Source organism: Scaptodrosophila lebanonensis, unplaced genomic scaffold (assembly GCF_003285725.1).
Source record: "Scaptodrosophila lebanonensis strain 11010-0011.00,11010-0021.00 unplaced genomic scaffold, SlebRS2 tig00001410-arrow-pilon, whole genome shotgun sequence".
Taxonomy (NCBI): domain Eukaryota; kingdom Metazoa; phylum Arthropoda; class Insecta; order Diptera; family Drosophilidae; genus Scaptodrosophila; species Scaptodrosophila lebanonensis.
The window spans coordinates 1,800,013-1,818,090 of NW_022060738.1; the positions used below are offsets into that span (position 1 = coordinate 1,800,013).

An 18,078-nucleotide genomic window follows, 5' to 3' on the forward strand; every position below is an offset into this window, starting at 1 on the left:
GGAACGTAACCCCCGCCTTAAGCGAGGGCTAGGTGTATTTTGGTATTTCCCTCTCTCCCCCCTCTTCCCAGCAATTAGTAATTTTCCATAATTGCCAAGTTTCATAATGATAGGTCAATTCTGAAGAAGTTATAGCCATAAATAAAATCGCTGCTCATGCGCTGCCTGCAGTTCTGCCGGCAGCGCTGCCCGCAGCTGTTGTTGTTGTTGCTGCTTTGGGTCAACTTTGTGCTGCGTACATACACGCATATAAACACGCATAGGCACGTGATGTAAAAGTATGCTGTTAAAACTGAACATAAACATGTCTTATAATTTAATTTAATTAATTAATTCCATTTTTTTTAATAAATTAATTTTTTTTTTAATTTTAATTTTTTGTGGAGAGTACAGGCTATTTTACTGTCGGGCTTCCTCGACTGTAGCATTCTCTCTTGTTTACACAGGTGTGTAAACTATGTGTGTACACAGTACGAGTTTATTTCATTATTTTAATGCTAATGATATCAATTGTTGCTGCATTGACTAGAGTATTTCAGACAGAGTATTTCACTACTCCACTTATGTAGTGGCGATTAACAGAACTGAACAATTTGAAACTCTTAGCTTGCCACATAAGCGGATTATTCATGACATTGATAAGTGTAGAATGTTAGGCAATAAAATTAATGAACAAAACTATCAATTATGTTAACGCTGGATTCTTAGCTTTAGTTATTTATTGAAGCTAAGGTTTCGATTTAGTGCTTTACAGAATGTTGTGCGGTCACCAACAAAAAAGAAAGGATCGGAAAATGTTCATAAAATTAAGTCTTTGGATGTTATACATAGTCGGTCGTTTATTATTCATTATCGATATCGAATATGACGCGACTACAGAACGTTTTCAAGAGATCAATAAACGCGGGATTAACAAACGTGCATCAAAATATATAAAAGTGTTGGTACTTCTTTGTTCAATTTTTTCGGTAATGTTTCTAATATATATTATTTATTGTGCGAAGAAAATGAGAGTTTTCATATTTCCTCCAACATTTTTGTCGACCCAGTTAAATGTTATTTATGAGATCTGCGGTTGTATTCAAATACCCCTAAAAATGTTGGACTGTCGCTTCCAGAAACAGGTGTTAAGTGTCATTAATAAATTTCTTGACATACATGACTCTTTTTCCGAGGAATTCCATGTTAGATATGGCTGTAACAAATTATTCTTAATGGCGCTCATGTTGAATATATACTTGATTGGACAACAAATATATACAGATGTCAGTAGCAACAACTTTTTTTTCCTCGTTTTTTACATTGGTATTCTGGAATACTTTTATTTGGCCTATGTTACTTGTCAAATAGTCTTGACCTCCTGGTACAAGAACTTTGTTGATATCCTCGACATATTCATTGCCAAAAGCAACAAATTTGAACGCATTAGGCGAGTGGATCATGAAAAATTAAAGTTTTACTTCCATTTGAGTGAAGCTGTGGAGAAAACCAATGATTGTGTCTGTAAGCTGTGGCAGCCGTTGGCAGCGCGAGTTTCTAATTTATGTAATCAATCCATTCTGGCCGGTTTTCTTATAATATATTGCATAATTTTTGATAACCATACAATTGGAGAAAAAGTTCTGCTCGTGAGGAACTCGGATGTTAGGGAAGCTCTGTTGCCTCCATTAAAAATATTACTATTGGGTTATCTGACTGACAAACGAAGAACTCTACAAAAATATCTGCGCTATAAACTCATACACATAAATGCGCTCTATCTTCAGAATAAAGCTCAAGTTCGATTTCTCAAGGAATTTCGATATTTGGTAAGGCATATGCATACATACATATAAGTATGTATGATCTATACTTGTAACTAATTTTTTTTTTTTTCAGTCCCTGTCAATGGAAATGCATGAGCTTTATCAATGCACTTCTACTCCCAACACCCACAATTGCAGTCAATTCGATAGACACTATGCTATGATTTTTGCAATACAAATCCTTAACTCGATATGGGTGATGATGGAATTAGCAGTTGGCGATGAAAGGAGCGGCATTTGTTATAATATGAACAAAATACGTTAATAAAAATATTATTGTTTCGACGCGAATGAGTATATGACATCTCATCAACGCGACGCAAAAAGGCATTCAATAAAATAATATACATACATACAGTGGGCGCAGTTCGCTTAGACGAATGTTATTTATTGTTTATTTTCGATATCTTTTGTATAACAGTTCTTTAGCCGAATAAGAAAACAAGGAAGGAATGCTAAATTCGAGCGAGCTTAACTCTTAAATACCCTGTACTTACCACCAAAAAAGAAAAACAACAACAACAGCGGCGGGCAGAGCATGGACAGCGATTTTATTAATGGCTATACATTTCTTCAGAACTTACCTATCATGATGGGCACGGACACATAAGCACTAACTGGAAGTAACTACTAAAATTGATTTCAAAATTCCAAGAATTACGGAAGTTATAAGAAAAAACACGAATTGCGGGGGAGTGGGGGGGGGCTTGTATCAAAATAATAAAAAAAAAAACAAACCTGGATACCAAGTTTGGTAATTCTAACTCTTGTACCTTCTGAGATCCTTGCGCTCATACAGACGGATGGACAGACGGACGGACGGACATGGCTATATCGACTCGGCTTGTCACCCTAATACTTTGTGGGGTCTGCCACGCCTCCTTCTGTGTGTTACATAAAAAACTAGTATATCCTTTCACCCTTTGGGTACAGTTTATAAAAACAAACTTAACCTGCCTAGGGCACCTGGATACCAAGTTTGGTAATTCTAGCTCTTATACCTTCTGAGATCCTTGCGCTTGTCCAGGCAAGACGGACAGGCGGACATGGTTATTTCGACACCGCTATATACGCTTTGTGGGGTCTACCACGCCTCCTTATGCCTGTTACATACATTCTCATAAAACTAGTATACCCTTTCACCCTTTGCGTACAGGGTATAAAAAGTGTGGTAAATAAAATTGTGCCTGCAATTAACAGTAAGTATTGGACTTGTTAATTGAATAGCGCTATTTGGAAGGTTTTTGGCTTTTATATAATTAACAAGTAAAAAAGCTAAAGTCGGGTGTCCCGACTTTGAAATACTCTGTACATATGTTTACAATAATTATAGAAAATAAAAAAATTAAAAAAAAATTTTTTGATCGATTTGACCTTTCTCGGTATTCGAACTCACGTAAAGGGTGTATAATTGCACATTTACATAGCAATTGCGTCTGTGTGAGTGTATCTATGCGCATCTTTTCGTGTCTGTGTTAACATGTGTGCAGTTAACCAAAGCACCAGCATCATCAACAGCCGCGGGCAGCGCTTGAGCGGACAGACGGACAGACAGACAGACAGGGCTAAATCGACTCGTCTTGTCACGCTGATCAAGAATATATATACTTTGTGGGGTCTGCCACGCCTCCTTCTGCCTGTTACATTTTTCAGCTCCCTCAAACCTAATATACTTCTGTACATTTCATGTACAGAGTATAAACAGTTTGTCATGACTGACTGACTGATTGGTAAAATCTAGGAAGCTGAAAGTATCCTTTCATAGTGTAGGTGCCCACTAAGAAGATTTTGGAAAATTCGAGCTCCAATGGGGGAAAACAGGCTCCAACGTTTCAATGAAAAATCTACAATTTTCATCTGATCAACTTCAAACTTAGCTTGTATACTCTCAGAAAAATTCCAAGAAACTCTGCATACTTTGTTGGAAATTGGAAATTTGTCTTGGGGCCTGAAATGTGGAAGTTTTGCTGTAAAAACAATGTTGGGGCACCGCGCGAACAGCCCACAGCCCAAACAGTAAAAGCTAGAAAGCTGACATCTGGGCTCACGTATCCTATTATAGCGAAGGTGTGCACTAAAAAGGGACTTTTGAAAAGGCTCGAAAATTACTATATGTGTCTGTATGCCAAGTTTTATCATGATAGGTCAATTCTGAAGCAAGTTATAGCCATAAATAAATAAATGCTTGTAGCTCTTCCCGCAGCGCTGCCCGCAGCTGTTGTTGTTGTTGCTACTTTGGTTCAACTTTGTGCTGCATAGATACACGCATATAAACACGCAGAGACACGATTCTGATGTAAATGTATGCTGTTGTAACTGTACATGAACATATCTCCACTATCGTATATACATATGTATGTATGGAATAATGTAATTTAATTAAATAATTAGAAAAATATACTTTTTTTAATTAATTAAAAAAATTCACTTTTTTCTTTTTTGTGGGAGGTACAGGTTATTTAAAAGTTGAGCTCGCTTGACTTTAGCATTCCTTTGAATAGCATTTTTTTGCCAGGTCATATGGAAAGGGAGCTGTTGATGGGGTCGGAGAAGTTATTAAAAGGGAAATCTAGGAGAAATACATTCAATACTTGTCAACTTAAAAGCATTACTAAGCCCTTTTCATATATATTTTTTTTTTGCTTTAGAAAATGTAAAAAAAAAAAAAAAAAATTGGGTAGAATGAAAACCATTTTGAAGCACATCAATTGTACATTGGGCCAGGCGGCCGATTTTTTTGGCATAAATTCGAAACATGAAGTTAGAGACTTGAAATTTGGTACAGGTGCTTGTAATGACATGTACCGCCCATATTAGTATTATACTAAATAACACTTATATTTATGATGAATTGTTCTTTAACTTACAAATAATTCAACAAATTGAAGGAAAACCAACCATTGCAAAACTCATGCCAAACTTTAAGTATTGCCATTTCTCATAAATTATTTTGTGCTCGCCCCACAGATAGGTCACAATTAATATGATTTTGTATTTGTCAAAACGATAGAGATCATGTGTAAGAAGCAGTATGATTTAACACAAAACATTTTCAAAATCATCTAGGAGTTTTAGGGTTATTATAGTTATTAATTTGGCATTATTACTTTTTCGCACAAAGTTGCAGAAAGTATGTTTTCAATCTACAATAGACGGGCACTTTGTTTAAGTTTTATGCAAATATGAACAACACAAAAAACAAATAGGAAAAAATTTTGTTTCTATATACGTTTTATACATACATACCCAGGCCTTTCATTTACATTATTAACATTTACTTATTTTTCAAAATTAAGAAATTAATAAGAAAAGAAAACTTCGCACCATTTTTACCAAAACGCCTTGCAGATCGAACAACTGACTTTGAAGGGTTATCAATATTACAGTGTTGCATAAAGATCAAAAATATTTATGTTTTTGTTGTAGTTAGGGTATGCGTTTTAAGAAAGTAATATCAAAATAATAATTTGTTTCCATGAAATGTTTGAATTTATGCCAAAAAATCGGCCGTCTGCCCCAATGTGCAATGTGTGTTTAACTTGAGCTCCATTCTAAAGATAGAGCGCATTTATGTGTATGAGTTTATGGCGCAGATATTTTTGTAGGGTTCTTCGTTTGTTAGTCAGATAACCTAAGAGTAATATTTTTAATGGAGGCAACAGAGCTTTCATAACGACCGATATCCTCACGAAAAGAACCTTCTCTCCAAGTGTATGGTTATCAAAAATAATGCAAGAATAGATTGCATATTTAGTTTGAAAAAGTTCTGGTACCAGAAGGTCAAGACTATTTGACAAGTAACATAGGCCAAATAAAAGTATTCCAGAATACCAATGTAAAAAACGAGGAAAAAAAGTTGTTGCTACTGACATCTGTATATATTTGTTGTCCAATCAAGTATATATTCCACATGAGCGCCATTAAGAATACTTTGTTACAGCAATATCTAATATGGAATTCCTCGGAAAAAGAGTCATGTATGTCAAGAAATTTATTAATGACACCTAACAACTGTTTCTGGAAGCGACCGTCCAGCATTTTCAGAAGTATTTGAATACAATCGTATATCTTAAAAATAAAATTGAACTGGGTCAACAAAAATGCAGGGTGAAATATGAACATTCTCTTATTTTTCACAATATAAACAATATATACTAGGATAATTACCGAAAAAAATATACAAATAAGTAATAACACTTTTAAATGTTTCGATGCCTGTTTGTTAATCCCGCGTATGTTGATCTCTTGGAAACGTTCTGTAGCTGCATCATATTCGATATCGTGAATGAATAATAAACGACCGATTATGTATAACTCAACTTTTGAACATTTTTCGATCCTTTCCTTTTTGTTGCTGTCCTCTCAACTTTCTGCAAAGCACTGAATCACAATTATTAGCCTCCACAAACAACCAAAGTTGAGAATCAAGCGTTAACAATTTTGATAAATTTGTTCATTAGCTTTATTGCCTAACATATTCCCTTTAGTCATGTCATGAATAATCCGCTTGTAAGTATAATAAGCTAATAAAGAAAAATTTCAAAATGTTTAATAAATAAATGAAAATGATAGATAAATAAATAAAACGAATAAAATTTTATTTAAGTAATATTAATTTTATTATTTTATATTTTTTTGGGCTTAGGCTTTAAATTTTAGATATTCGAGATCCTTTTTCATAATTTCTGAAACACGAAAATTGGTTTTAGTCAATATAAAAAATGAAATTCAATAAACACTAAAAACTATTTACTTAAAAAGAAATACTTTATTTTTCAAACATCAAATGCTTGAAAATCCGTATACGATCCTTAAACGTTTTAAAATAAAGCAAAATATTTTATACCGATGAATGATTATTAAATGATGATCTAATTTGAATGTTAATAATAGAAACACGATTATCTCAAAGAAAGCATCATAAAACCAAACTTCGGCAAACCAAAAATTCGAATGTTTTCAAACCGATTTGCCATTTGTATAACATCTTTAATGATTTTAATGATGATGATGCTCTTTAAAAGTAAGCTTTATTCTGAGGATCAGAATTTGCCGAATTATCTTAACTAGTGGACCAATGATGCAAGCACTAACCATTAAGAAAACGGGATTGTATATAGCTTCTTATTAATATTTAATTGTACTTTAACAGCGTTGCAGCTGTCTACAATTTTAAATAAAGTGACCACAAAATAAAATGGAACAGGTAGCTTATTAAGCGGAGGGGATAAATATGTTGCTTTAGATGTGTTAATAGTAAGTTGTAATCTATGCACACGTGATTTGCAAACATAATTTATGCTCAAAGGATAGGCCGACAGAGGGAATACGCATTCATAATTTGCACAGAACTCTAAGTCTAAATGTAAATTAAGCTTAAATATTAAACGCTCTCCATATAGACTTCTTCCTCGGCAGCAAAGTCATCGTCACCGCAAACCTCCTCCTCGCAGCCCACTTCCATGTCACAAAAGTCGTCTGGCATATCGAAATACATATCGCTATTATCCACCAGTTCATCGGGATTAGCTTTAACATTAGTAATTAATTCGTCATCGATATCTATCCCATTTTCTGCCTCAACATTGTTCGGTTGCTCTTCTTCGTCATCCTCATCCTCCTCAATCTCTTCATCTTCTCCCGCAGAATCTATGGCCGGCGGTCGCTGCATTATCGGCAACTGCTGTGAATTCATTTGCTGCATCACCAGCTGCATCCGTTGCATATAGGCTTGCTGTTGTGCCTGCCGTTCCGCAGCGCTGCATTTGCCAACTGGGGCTAGAGCTGGCGGCATTGAGACCTGCTTCATGTTGTCCAAAAGCGCTGAATGGTCTCGGGTTACATGAAGCGCCAGATCTGTAGCATCGGCATGTAAAGAACCGCAGACAATGCACACTAGCGTCTCCTTGGGGGGTGATGTTGGCGGCGGTGTGGGGAGAAATGGAACTAGAGTTGGTGATGTGATAGCCTCCACCGTCGTATGGGCCTGTATATGCTTGTTGAGATAAGCCTGTTGACTGTAGGCCTTGCCGCAGATGTGGCACGGAAATGGTTTCTCGCCCGCATGTATTTTCATGTGCACACTCAGACTGGACGCCTGAGTAAAACATTTGTCGCAAAGCTTGCACTGAAATGGTTTTTCGCCGGTGTGGATGCGCATGTGTATATTAAGACTGCCGGACTGGGTAAAGGAACGATCGCAGAGGGAGCAGGTGAAGGGTTTCTCGCCCATGTGGCACTTCATGTGTTGCACCAACTCAGAACTAGCGCGGAAAGCCTCCCGACAGATGGCACACTGATATACCAGCTCCTGGGTATGCATACGCATATGTTCGTCTAGCAAGGCCTCCGCCTTGAATTCCCTCTCGCACTCCGGACACGCAAAACTCTCCACTGGCGTCGAGTGCGTCTTCTGATGCAGCAACAACGAACTGTAGTTGATGAATCCCTTGTCGCATTGTGTGCATTGGTGGGGCTTTCGCACCGCATGCGATCGCATGTGGACCATCAGACTGCTAGACTGGGTGAAGGCCTTCGGGCAGAGTTCACAGGTGTAAGGCTTTTCTCCGCTGTGGATACGTATGTGCGTGTTCAGGCTGCCGATGTGTGTAAAAGTTTTCTGGCAAATGGAACATTGAAAGGGTTTATTCGTGATGTGGGAGCGAACGTGCTTCGACAGATCTCCAGCATTGGGAAATGACGCTTCGCAGTGCGTGCACTGAAAACACTTTTGTCCATTCACATTGAGCTGAGCATTTAGCTGTCCCTCTCCAGTGACGTTGGCCTTGCTGCGACGACCACGCCGGCGTTTAATGGGCGTTGACTCCAATGAAATCATCGATGGCTGTAGCAGAATAATTGATGTAGACTCATGAGGATCTGCCGTTTGTAGCTGAAATTCATTAGGTCTCGGACCAATGCGTAGACCGCGCATTGGATGGGTTGATTCCACCTCCACATAGGCGCCGTTATCCATGTGATCCAATCCAATGTTTTGGCTCTCTTGCGTATTCGAATTGGTGGTGGTGGGCATGGTAGTTGTGCTGCTACTGCTGCTGCTACTGGAGCTTGAGCTGCTGCTATCATCGTCGCTATCGTCGTCGTTATTATCATCATCGTCGTCGGAATTTCCACTGGATTCGCTCTCATCACTATCATCGCTGACTACATCCCTCTGGCTTAGTTCCATATCCGCAGCAACCTCCAGCTCGCAAACCGGCTCAAATATCCAGCTGTAGTCCTTTTCGTCATCTTCATCAAGTTCGTCCTTTGCCTGTTGCTGTCCCGACGCGCCATCTGCATGCTTCTCATTCATGTGCTGATACAACGCCACCGGATGCACGAAGAACTCGGCACAGCAATTGCAATGAAACGTCAAGTCCGGTGGCTGGGGCTTCGGCGGCACTGGCTTGGGTGCTGGTACCAGGAGCGACTGACACATAATCGGCGTAATGGTGAGAGGTAAATGGTGGTAAGAATTATTCAGCTGCACTGCCATATTAATGAACCTTTTAAGCTAAACAACAACAAAAAACAGTTAGGAGCGCGCAAAAATTGATTTTTTGCAATTAGCTTACCTTTGCTCTATTTGCTGATATTTTGTTTTAGCAATTGCAATACTTTTTCTATTACAACTTTTTATAGACTATAGACATTTGATTATTTAACACTTGCATTGTTGCATAGAGTTCAATTCAAGACTCATTAACAATTTCGCGATGTTTAAAAAAACACTTGCACTAATAACAATTAAAAAGTGCGGCAACGGTGGCGTTTCAGCTTATAATTAGTTAATACTTCATTTTAGATTATCTATAAGTCGTTCTCTCCTTTTCCATTTCGTTTGATATTCACATATTTGGCGACGCACATTGTATAAAACAAAAGGGGCTCATTACAATAGTAGCGTCCTTTTTATACTATAGCTGAACATTCTAGTTCACTTCAATGAATTAGTTCAATGTTCATTTTTACCTTGTGAACTACATCAGCAGTATAGTTCATTTGTTCCTTTGCTGATTTTGCTCATAAATATTTTTATAATTTTGTTCAACTTTCTGAATGAAGCACCTTTAAGAAAATGTATACATTAATTTATAACGTATTGTAAAAATTCGCTTGCCAATAAAAAGTCTTAAATATTGAGCCCTTACATACTAAAGAACGTGTGCCAGGTGCAACTAAATACATATGTATATCAATATCATTTGCATAAAATTATTGAATGAACAAACAAATTTAAATGGTAGAATTTACTAGTTTTATAACGTACATCCCACTATAGCAAAGGGCAGCTCAACGACCCGCAGCTTAAATGAAGAAACAGGTTCTGCTTACAAACAATAAACAATGGAGAAAATCAGTTGCAGAATTACAATTACCCACAAGGGTAAATTTTTGGAAGATAAAACTCATCTACAATCAATTTTACAGTGATTTGTACAACATTGGCATAAAAATCTACCTTTTCAAAACTAAATTCGCTTGAAAGTGACATGGCTCACATTTACCCACCTGGAAAAAGTTTTATTAATATTTTTGGTGCAATAATAATGTGTTTTGCAGCTTTATGTATTAGTTAATACTAATTGTTGTTGAAATAAGTGAATTTCAATTAATCAGTAAAATTATCTTTGCTAATAAACATTTATAATATTAATAACTGTATACGAAATCAATTTCAGATGCACCTGACGTCGCAACGGAAATTTGTCAAAAATATAACTTTTTAAGCTAAGAAATTGTAGCGAATTGAAGACAGGCCGGCGATTTTAATAAAGGCCAACGTTCAAATGTTTAGAGGACAGTGCCCCTACCTAATGTAAAAAGGACCGGTTTCTACTAAAAAAAAATAAGAATTTGGAAAATAAAGGATATTGAATAGTTTGCTGGAACAATTTAAGTTCGATACGCAAACATTCACGGAACTATCGGTACATTGTTAGTCATCGATTACGCAGTATCTATTGCAGCGCTACGTGCCGGCATTTCGCGCGTGTATTTATGACAGCTGAAAAAGTAAAAGTATAAAATACAATTATTAAGATAACAGTTAGTCAAATGCATACAATGGCCGATAGCCCATTCCAAAGAAGACGCAGCGGTTTACTACGTGGACCTCTCCACTCCACCGTCAACACTGGATCGCTGTCGGTCACTTTGCTGCCCGAAGAACTAAGCATTAGCGAAAATACGATGATTTGTGACGATGATCTGGATCGGGGTATGGGAAAGACGGACGCGCTCTTCGCACAATTTCTGGAGGTGCTTCACTCACACAATAATGATACTGAGGTTTTTGACGTGGTAGAGGAACTATCACAGTCTTGCCGTGCCGTTGTCGAGCAGCTGGAAATTGAGATTGACCGCGGCGTGGGCGGCGCTCACGGCACCAAGCAACGGGAGTTGAACATTGGATGGCTGAAGCAGGAGATCAACACTTGGCGGCTGCTGCACTCGCTCTATCACGATCGTGTGCTGCAGGGAGACACAGCAGCTGATGACGAAATGCAGGGACCCACACCAGGTGGTAGCGAAAAGGAGGTGATCGTGCAGTTGTATGCCATAAATTCCACATTACGGGAGTATCAAGTAGTCGTTGACTGGTTGGAGATGTGCTATGAGCCGAAGGAGACTGCCATTGCAGCACACTGTCACGATCGCATGATGGCATGGGAGAATACGCTCTTCGAGCTCGAGAAACCAGAGGGGGCTGCCTTTGGACGTGGGCATGAAATTGTTAGACAATTAGACCCTGATGCGCCAGTGCGCGAGAAAAAGCCGTTGCATGCCGATGATGAGGAAGACAACAAGCGTTTAGGACGTGGCATTTTTTCATTCATACGCAAGGGCCGCGTCGATGATGCACTGAAGCTATGTAAGCACTATGGTCAGACTTGGCGCGCTTCTATTCTAGAGGGTTGGCGGTTGCATGAGGATCCCAATTATGATAACCAAGGCATGGCGCCCGAAAAGATGCCCATTTTGGGTAATCCCAGGCGGGATGTTTGGAAGAGATGTGCTTGGATGATGGCCGACTCAAAGAAATATGATGAATATACTCGCGCCACAATGGGCGTATTCAGTGGCCATCTTGGCTCACTTAAGGCGCTGCTCCAGAGTTCCTGGCATGATTTGCTCTGGGCCTATATTAAGGTGCAGATCGACATACGTGTAGAGAGCGAAATTCGTGGTTGCTGCATGAAACGGTATCATCAGCTGCCCGATGAATACTGGAATGGGAAAATGACGCTGGAGCAAATTTTTGATGAGCTCGAAGTGGCCAAGAATGCTGCTGTTCGAGACTATGCACAAAGCCAAATGGGTGTAATACAAAAACATTTAATTCTGGACACCTGTGGAGAATTGCTGCAATACATGTGCCGTTGGGTGGACGTAGGCAAGGACTCAACATTGCCGCCACATCAGTTGCGTTTTATGGCACACATAGTGCTATTTATGCGCCAGATCGGACGTGTGGAGCAGGAACAGTATGCAGAGCGCATTCTTGCTGCCTACGTGGAGGCGCTTATCCAACGCAAGGAGCCACAATTGATTTCGTACTATGCAGCGACGTTGTCCAATAAGCTGCAAGTGCGTTTGTATGCCAAGTTTTTGGAGCAGTTGGATGAGACACGAGCGCGACAGGAGGCTCTGGAGGCAGCTTTGCAAATGGGCTTGGATGTGGAACAGATCACACAATGTGCCGTGGAGAGCATACGTCTAAGCAACAGTCCAGAGAGCGCTGTTCCGCACGCTGGTGAAATTTCAGTAGCGGACAGACGTAAGATTCAGTCACTTGAGTTGCTGACACACCTGGTTGAGCAGCGTGGAGAACTGATATGGCAGGCCAATGCCATGATGCGTCATTTTTTGTCTGCCTCAAAGATCGAGTGCATGCGCGAAATTACCAATATGATGCCCTCCGATGTGATTGGCTCTTTGACAGCCGCCTTTGGGTCACCGGAGAATCTACCGCTGCGTGAGGACTGCAGCTTAAAAGAGTATTTGTGCTATTCGGTGTACCTGACTGCTGTAGACAGATTTAATGAGTGGACACGTCTGCAGCAATGCCGCCCAAAGCCCCCACAATCAGAAAAATCCAATAATTTCACCGAACGCATAGCCACGGAGCACAAAGAGTTGAATTATCAGAGCGATTTGACGCGCTGGGAGCACAAAGTCAAGGAGCTTTCAAAAGGTTAATTTATAAATAGAAGTCTTACTCCACACAAGAGAATAGCGCTTAGGACCTAGACTAGCTACATAAATATTAAACTATATTTAAGCTATTTTCAGTTATTCATCATTTTTAGGTCAATAACATAGTTTGGTCTAATGTAAAATTTAAGTTTGAAGGTTTAAATTTCTGCTTCATTTAAAACTGAAACCTTTTTATTTTACAGTAACCGTCGATGCGCTCTACAACGTGCTGCTTTTTCCCCGCAAAGGCTGGCTAATCGATCCCTCCATCGGCAGTGAACACGACAATTCCGCCGAATTGAATTGGGAAAATCGGCAGCTGCAAATGGAAAAATTACGTTCCATTTGCCTGCCCGAAATTGCACTGCTTCTCCACGAGGTAATGTACAAGTCCGGCGACTACACAGGCTGTGTGCGACTGGCCGATGAGATTGCGGACGAGCGTCGTCAACTGTACAAAGTATATACGCAGCACAAATTGGCCGAGTTGCTCTCGAAGATTGCAGACGCCTCGCTTAAATTGTTGAATGATAAATTGGATGCGTGGGGCTATCCGTTTACAGCGTAACTTGCGGCAAAAATATAGCAAGGATTAAACTGCATTTAGTTTTTAATTTTCATACGATTATTTTTTTTATTGTAAATAGGTGTTTGGGGATTGCTTTATTAGCATTTACATTATGTATTCTTACTTTCCACTTACGACTACGGACTATGTTTGTGTGTGTGCAACTTTTGTTGCATCTTAAAAAGGGGGCCTGCATATGTTTGGCTAATTGCTGGGGGCTTCGTTGGCCACGGGCTCTTCGCACCCATTGCTGTGCTTCAGCAAATATGAAGCCAAAAATTGGATGGGGTCTGTGGGGCGCTCCCGAGCCAATGCTTGCAGACCATGCAGGAGAACAGGAGCCACCGTCTGGTCCAAATATTGCCGCGTAGGCAGAGCGCTGGGATCGGCGCGCGTTGTCGGTGTTGCATTCGGCTTTTTGGCCAGTTGTTGTAGCTGTTGTTGGGTAGCTGCATTTGACGCTGTCCCAGAGCCAGTGGCATTATTGACATTGCAAGCCTGCGTTGAATTGTTAGTTGCTGATGCAGTGGAAGGCGCTGCAGCTGTTGTGCTTGTCGGTTGACTATTGGTAGTGTTGCTGCTGGTTTCTTTTGCACCTTCTGCAGCAGCAGGTGGGGGGAGATTGGGAGGAGCTGTAGTGGCTGGCGCTGCCGCTGACGGTGCTGGTGAAACAGGTGCGTCTACTTTTGTGTCCATTACTGATTGGTTTAATTAATGACGAAAATTTTAGGCGGTCGCGAGCGCAACTTTCGCGCAATCTGTTGTAGTTCATGAAGTAATGAACTAAATCTGCTGCTGAACGATATCGATTTATTTGCCCAGCTGTTGGTTCACAAATTTGTGACTAGCACCAGCAGACCAGTTCCAAAACTGTTCGATATCGATTTATTTGTCAGCTGTCCACTTTAAAAGTTCCAATTCATGCAGTTCCATATTCTGTCACTTTGACAGGCACTCGTAATTGGGCCAAAAAGTGAAAAAATTAATTGCATTTTTTTTTTTAATAAATTGAATTAAGTGACTGAAACTCTGGCCGTTCCGCTGCGCTAAAAATATGACTGAGTTGCTCATTGATCCCGACATACGCGTTTGGGTATTTCTGCCCATCGTGCTCATCACCTTCTTGGTGGGAATTGTTCGTCATTATGTATCCATTCTGATATCGACTCAAAAAAAGGCTGAAATAACCCAAATTCAGGACAGGTAAGTGGCGCAAGGTATAAAGTTTTAACATTTTTATCATCTCGACATTCTTAACAGCCAGGCGATGATTCGTGCACGTCTGTTGCGCGAAAACGGCAAATATCTGAGTGCCCAGTCATTCTCAATGAGGAAGAACTTCTTTAACAACGAGGAGACGGGCTATTTCAAGACGCAGAAGCGTGCGCCGGTTTCGCAGAACTCATCCGCCATGTTAACGGACATGGTAAAGGGAAACTTTATTAACGTATTGCCCATGGTTGTCATTGGCGGCTGGATTAATTGGATGTTCTCGGGTTTTGTGACCACCAAAGTGCCATTTCCACTTACGCTGCGCTTCAAGCCGATGCTGCAACGTGGCGTGGAGCTTGCTTCACTTGATGCCGCGTGGGTTTCCTCTGCTTCGTGGTATTTCCTGAACGTGTTTGGCTTGCGTTCCATCTACACACTGGTTCTGGGCGAGAACAATCATGCGGATCAGACTCAAGCACAAGCTGATGCCATGACTGGCGCTGCAATGACAATGCCCCAGGATCCAAAGGCAGCTTTCAAGGCTGAATGGGAAGCTCTTGAAATTACCGAATATCACAACGCATTGAAAAACATCGATGCGGATATGCTGAACATAGCGGCCGGCTCGGAATCTGGATCATCTAATTTGCAGAACAGCGTACGCTCATCGTAGGGCGATGTCATTCATTGGTTTATTAGAAAATTTAGTAAGCACTAATTTGATATGTATAGAGCTAACTCTTAATTTCGAGTCAGGTAATAAGCTATGTATGTATGTATGTAATTTACTTTGGAAACGAGTAAAGTTTAATTTGCTTTCATGATCCCACATACAAGTATTAAAGATAGTCGCATGTGTTTCGACGGGTTGCTTCCAGAACGGGTACTAAGTACTTTATTTTTATGTATGTTGTGACTTAAAATTTTAGGTTTCGCCTCTTTGTGTTCCACATACACACACACACCCATGCATGAACTAATTTGAATTAACATATTAACAAGATTTAACTGGAAAACTCGAAATATTAATAATAATATTGTTCCTCGGTGGCCTCCGTTTGTGTGGGCGGTTCCTCGACAGGTGGCACTATCTCGGATGATGCCTCCACTGGGGGCGAGGGTGCTTTCATTTCAGATACAGACGGAGGTGCTGGTTTCTCCATTTCCGCTTCTACAGTCTCCATAATGACTTCCGGCTCCGTCTGTTTCACCTCCTCGTGGCGAGTGCTTAACGGTGACGGAGGACGGGCTGTGGCCGACTTCTTGTACTGTTTCTGTGGTTGTTTGAGATCTTTGGGCTTGCCCAACAGACGATAATCATGGGGCAGTTCGGCTTCCGTGTAGAGCTTGTCGGTGAAATAGATGCGTCGAATGCGTACATTAGCATGAACCTGTAAGGTTACAGTCTCTAAATAATTTGAACCGTAGGCGCGACGCGTAAAGTCGGCCAAATTGAATTGTATTTGGTTCCAGCCGGGCGACATGCCCATTGGCATGGCTGTGCAAAATGGCTTAACCGAGGTTTTGCTTTGGAAATTGGACACACGAAAGCGTCGCATAAAACGCTGATCATCCTGGACCTGCCAAATGGATTTTCAGTCTTAGCACAAATCGGTTGCAATGTACTTACCTTGACCTCGAAGCAGAAATACTTATGCATATTCTTGATGAGCAGCACCAGGAAGGGCAACTTAATGCCCAGCTCCATTTTGCAATCACTGGGACAATGTATAAATGTTGTGGACACATTCGATCCCATTACCTCCAGTACCAACGATTTGATGTCCTCGTCGTATATGCGTTTGATGTACCCATTTTTGGTCTATTGGGTAAAGATTTAAGGCTATTGGTGGGAGCTGTGAGAGCCCACAATACTTACATATGTGGACCAGCGCTCCAATGGATGACTGCCCACGCTATATAGTACTGATAGGAAGCCCTTCTGATAGGCTGAGCGATACATGTTTGTTTAAAGTCTTTAGTGTTGTTGTCGTCCTCGCGCTTTTGATATTAAATAAATGGCTCTTTTGTAGAACCGTGTGATTGATTTTACTTATTATATGTGCTAAACAATCTGACATTGAATTATAATGGCTTGTACGCTGACAGTTATAACACTAAGTACTTGTTTAAATTAATTATAGAATGGATTGTAGGTCACCCAATGCGCACGTTCCTGCTCCTTGTTGGTTTTATGGGATGTAAACAGCGACTTATAGACATCGGTGGCTTTCGGATCTTTTGCCACGCTGAAATCTGTCTTTAGACGCTTCAGTTCCGGATCTTGCATAGCATTTGTGGCGCCCAGGCGCTTCGGATTAGCCACAGCTTTCAATTTCGTTCCGTTGTTGTTGCTGGTTGAAGGTTTAGGTGCCGTGTCTGCTTTACTGCTGCTGCTTGGTTCCTCTGTAGATGCTTCCTTTCCGGCAGTTGACGTTATTTCTGTCTTCAATTCTTTTTTATCTTTCTTTGATGACTTGCGTTTGGCCGTGCGCATTTCTAGCTTCACCTTCATTAGCTCTAGATCCTCATCGTTGCCATTGAGCACAATCACGTCCTCCACGCTGTACGGCAGCTGACACAACGGACAAGTGTTCGCTGTGTTGCCTTTGATTTGTTTCAGCGCTCGCTCGGACATAACACAGCCGCAGGTCCAAAGTGCCACAAAGCGAAATTTACCGGCCATCTCGAGACCAATTAGCTTGCAGATGTAGGGCGCATGTCTGGTGTCCAGCAGGCCCTCCGTCTTGTCCTCATCAGTATAGGCAGGGTTTGGCGTCAACTTCAACGTTTTAATATCCTTCATGCTGCGTACATGCGCCGATGTTTCGGGCATTTTCTCCTTTTCCAACAAACGTTCGATGATACTCTGTTTGGAGTATAGACGACCCATGGCGCACATGGCAATCGGCTCCTGCAGACGTTGCTGTGTCAAGGCACAGTGCAGCCAGCGGAACTCCCGCTCTGCGTCCTTGTCTTTCTGCGTGGGACAAAGTAAAAGTATGAGTCAGTAGCAGCGATGATATCTGGTTTATGGACTTACCTGTTCGGGCTTTTGTTTCACACGCACGAGCTCATCACGCCTGGGTATAGTACCACCATCGCAACCCATTTCGGATCAAAAAATGTCAGTTTGTTGGTAAATGATGTGATAAATTTGTCCCTTCCTTTAATTCTGATGCTGCATCTGTCGATAACTTTATACTATTGAACTATTGTGAATGCTAGCTGAAAAACATTGCTTAGGGCTGCCAACTTGTCAGCGGGACCGCCGCTACAACGGTTACTTAA

At 40.7% G+C, this 18,078-nt stretch overlaps 7 protein-coding genes across 7 annotated transcripts; 3 read left to right on the plus strand and 4 right to left on the minus strand.

The window, feature by feature from the left end:
- Positions 1-1,097: 1,097 nt before the first annotated feature.
- On the plus strand, positions 1,098-2,085 carry LOC115630734. The gene is made up of 3 exons (XM_030527389.1): positions 1,098-1,197; positions 1,351-1,808; positions 1,879-2,085. Exons 1-3 carry the CDS (start codon positions 1,098-1,100, stop codon positions 2,068-2,070), a joined length of 750 nt encoding a protein of 249 aa, XP_030383249.1. The 3' UTR covers positions 2,071-2,085.
- Positions 2,086-6,996: 4,911 nt separating this feature from the next.
- On the minus strand, positions 6,997-9,621 carry LOC115630515 (zinc finger protein 354A). The gene is made up of 2 exons (XM_030527117.1): positions 9,383-9,621; positions 6,997-9,321 (listed from the first exon to the last, which is right to left on the minus strand). Exon 2 carries the CDS (start codon positions 9,301-9,303, stop codon positions 7,189-7,191), a length of 2,115 nt encoding a protein of 704 aa, XP_030382977.1. The 5' UTR covers positions 9,304-9,321; positions 9,383-9,621; the 3' UTR covers positions 6,997-7,188.
- A 1,188-nt stretch (positions 9,622-10,809) lies between these two features.
- On the plus strand, positions 10,810-13,627 carry LOC115630693 (nuclear pore complex protein Nup107). The gene is made up of 2 exons (XM_030527344.1): positions 10,810-13,005; positions 13,211-13,627. The coding sequence occupies exons 1-2, from the start codon at positions 10,866-10,868 to the stop codon at positions 13,573-13,575; spliced, it is 2,505 nt and encodes an 834-aa protein (XP_030383204.1). The 5' UTR covers positions 10,810-10,865; the 3' UTR covers positions 13,576-13,627.
- LOC115630694 (protein dpy-30 homolog) lies at positions 13,621-14,333 on the minus strand. The gene has a single exon (XM_030527346.1). It carries the CDS (start codon positions 14,269-14,271, stop codon positions 13,780-13,782), a length of 492 nt encoding a protein of 163 aa, XP_030383206.1. The 5' UTR covers positions 14,272-14,333; the 3' UTR covers positions 13,621-13,779.
- A 209-nt stretch (positions 14,334-14,542) lies between these two features.
- LOC115630654 (ER membrane protein complex subunit 3) lies at positions 14,543-15,618 on the plus strand. The gene is made up of 2 exons (XM_030527296.1): positions 14,543-14,778; positions 14,836-15,618. Exons 1-2 carry the CDS (start codon positions 14,630-14,632, stop codon positions 15,458-15,460), a joined length of 774 nt encoding a protein of 257 aa, XP_030383156.1. The 5' UTR covers positions 14,543-14,629; the 3' UTR covers positions 15,461-15,618.
- Positions 15,619-15,645: 27 nt separating this feature from the next.
- LOC115630407 (cilia- and flagella-associated protein 20) lies at positions 15,646-16,884 on the minus strand. Its single transcript, XM_030526938.1, has 3 exons — positions 16,667-16,884; positions 16,418-16,609; positions 15,646-16,367 (listed from the first exon to the last, which is right to left on the minus strand). Exons 1-3 carry the CDS (start codon positions 16,748-16,750, stop codon positions 15,813-15,815), a joined length of 831 nt encoding a protein of 276 aa, XP_030382798.1. The 5' UTR covers positions 16,751-16,884; the 3' UTR covers positions 15,646-15,812.
- On the minus strand, positions 16,813-17,978 carry LOC115630406 (replication termination factor 2). The gene is made up of 2 exons (XM_030526937.1): positions 17,831-17,978; positions 16,813-17,767 (listed from the first exon to the last, which is right to left on the minus strand). The coding sequence occupies exons 1-2, from the start codon at positions 17,897-17,899 to the stop codon at positions 16,922-16,924; spliced, it is 915 nt and encodes a 304-aa protein (XP_030382797.1). The 5' UTR covers positions 17,900-17,978; the 3' UTR covers positions 16,813-16,921.
- Positions 17,979-18,078: the final 100 nt, after the last annotated feature.

What these genes read in the sequence shown, in the direction of transcription:
- LOC115630734 (XM_030527389.1), top strand. Translation starts at nt 1,098, where the DNA reads ATGTTGGACTGTCGCTTCCAGAAACAGGTGTTAAGTGTCATTAATAAA. An exon ending in ATTCCATGTTAGATATGGCT is followed by an intron (nt 1,198 to 1,350) that starts GTAACAAATTAT and finishes CTTGTCAAATAG; the next exon opens with TCTTGACCTCCTGGTACAAG. An exon ending in TCAAGGAATTTCGATATTTG is followed by an intron (nt 1,809 to 1,878) that starts GTAAGGCATATG and finishes TTTTTTTTTCAG; the next exon opens with TCCCTGTCAATGGAAATGCA.
- LOC115630515 (XM_030527117.1), bottom strand. Translation starts at nt 9,303, where the DNA reads ATGGCAGTGCAGCTGAATAATTCTTACCACCATTTACCTCTCACCATT.
- LOC115630693 (XM_030527344.1), top strand. Translation starts at nt 10,866, where the DNA reads ATGCATACAATGGCCGATAGCCCATTCCAAAGAAGACGCAGCGGTTTA. An exon ending in AGTCAAGGAGCTTTCAAAAG is followed by an intron (nt 13,006 to 13,210) that starts GTTAATTTATAA and finishes TTTATTTTACAG; the next exon opens with TAACCGTCGATGCGCTCTAC.
- LOC115630694 (XM_030527346.1), bottom strand. Translation starts at nt 14,271, where the DNA reads ATGGACACAAAAGTAGACGCACCTGTTTCACCAGCACCGTCAGCGGCA.
- LOC115630654 (XM_030527296.1), top strand. Translation starts at nt 14,630, where the DNA reads ATGACTGAGTTGCTCATTGATCCCGACATACGCGTTTGGGTATTTCTG. An exon ending in ATAACCCAAATTCAGGACAG is followed by an intron (nt 14,779 to 14,835) that starts GTAAGTGGCGCA and finishes CATTCTTAACAG; the next exon opens with CCAGGCGATGATTCGTGCAC.
- LOC115630407 (XM_030526938.1), bottom strand. Translation starts at nt 16,750, where the DNA reads ATGTATCGCTCAGCCTATCAGAAGGGCTTCCTATCAGTACTATATAGC. An exon ending in TGGAGCGCTGGTCCACATAT is followed by an intron (nt 16,610 to 16,666) that starts GTAAGTATTGTG and finishes TTTACCCAATAG; the next exon opens with ACCAAAAATGGGTACATCAA. An exon ending in ATTTCTGCTTCGAGGTCAAG is followed by an intron (nt 16,368 to 16,417) that starts GTAAGTACATTG and finishes TCCATTTGGCAG; the next exon opens with GTCCAGGATGATCAGCGTTT.
- LOC115630406 (XM_030526937.1), bottom strand. Translation starts at nt 17,899, where the DNA reads ATGGGTTGCGATGGTGGTACTATACCCAGGCGTGATGAGCTCGTGCGT. An exon ending in TGAAACAAAAGCCCGAACAG is followed by an intron (nt 17,768 to 17,830) that starts GTAAGTCCATAA and finishes TGTCCCACGCAG; the next exon opens with AAAGACAAGGACGCAGAGCG.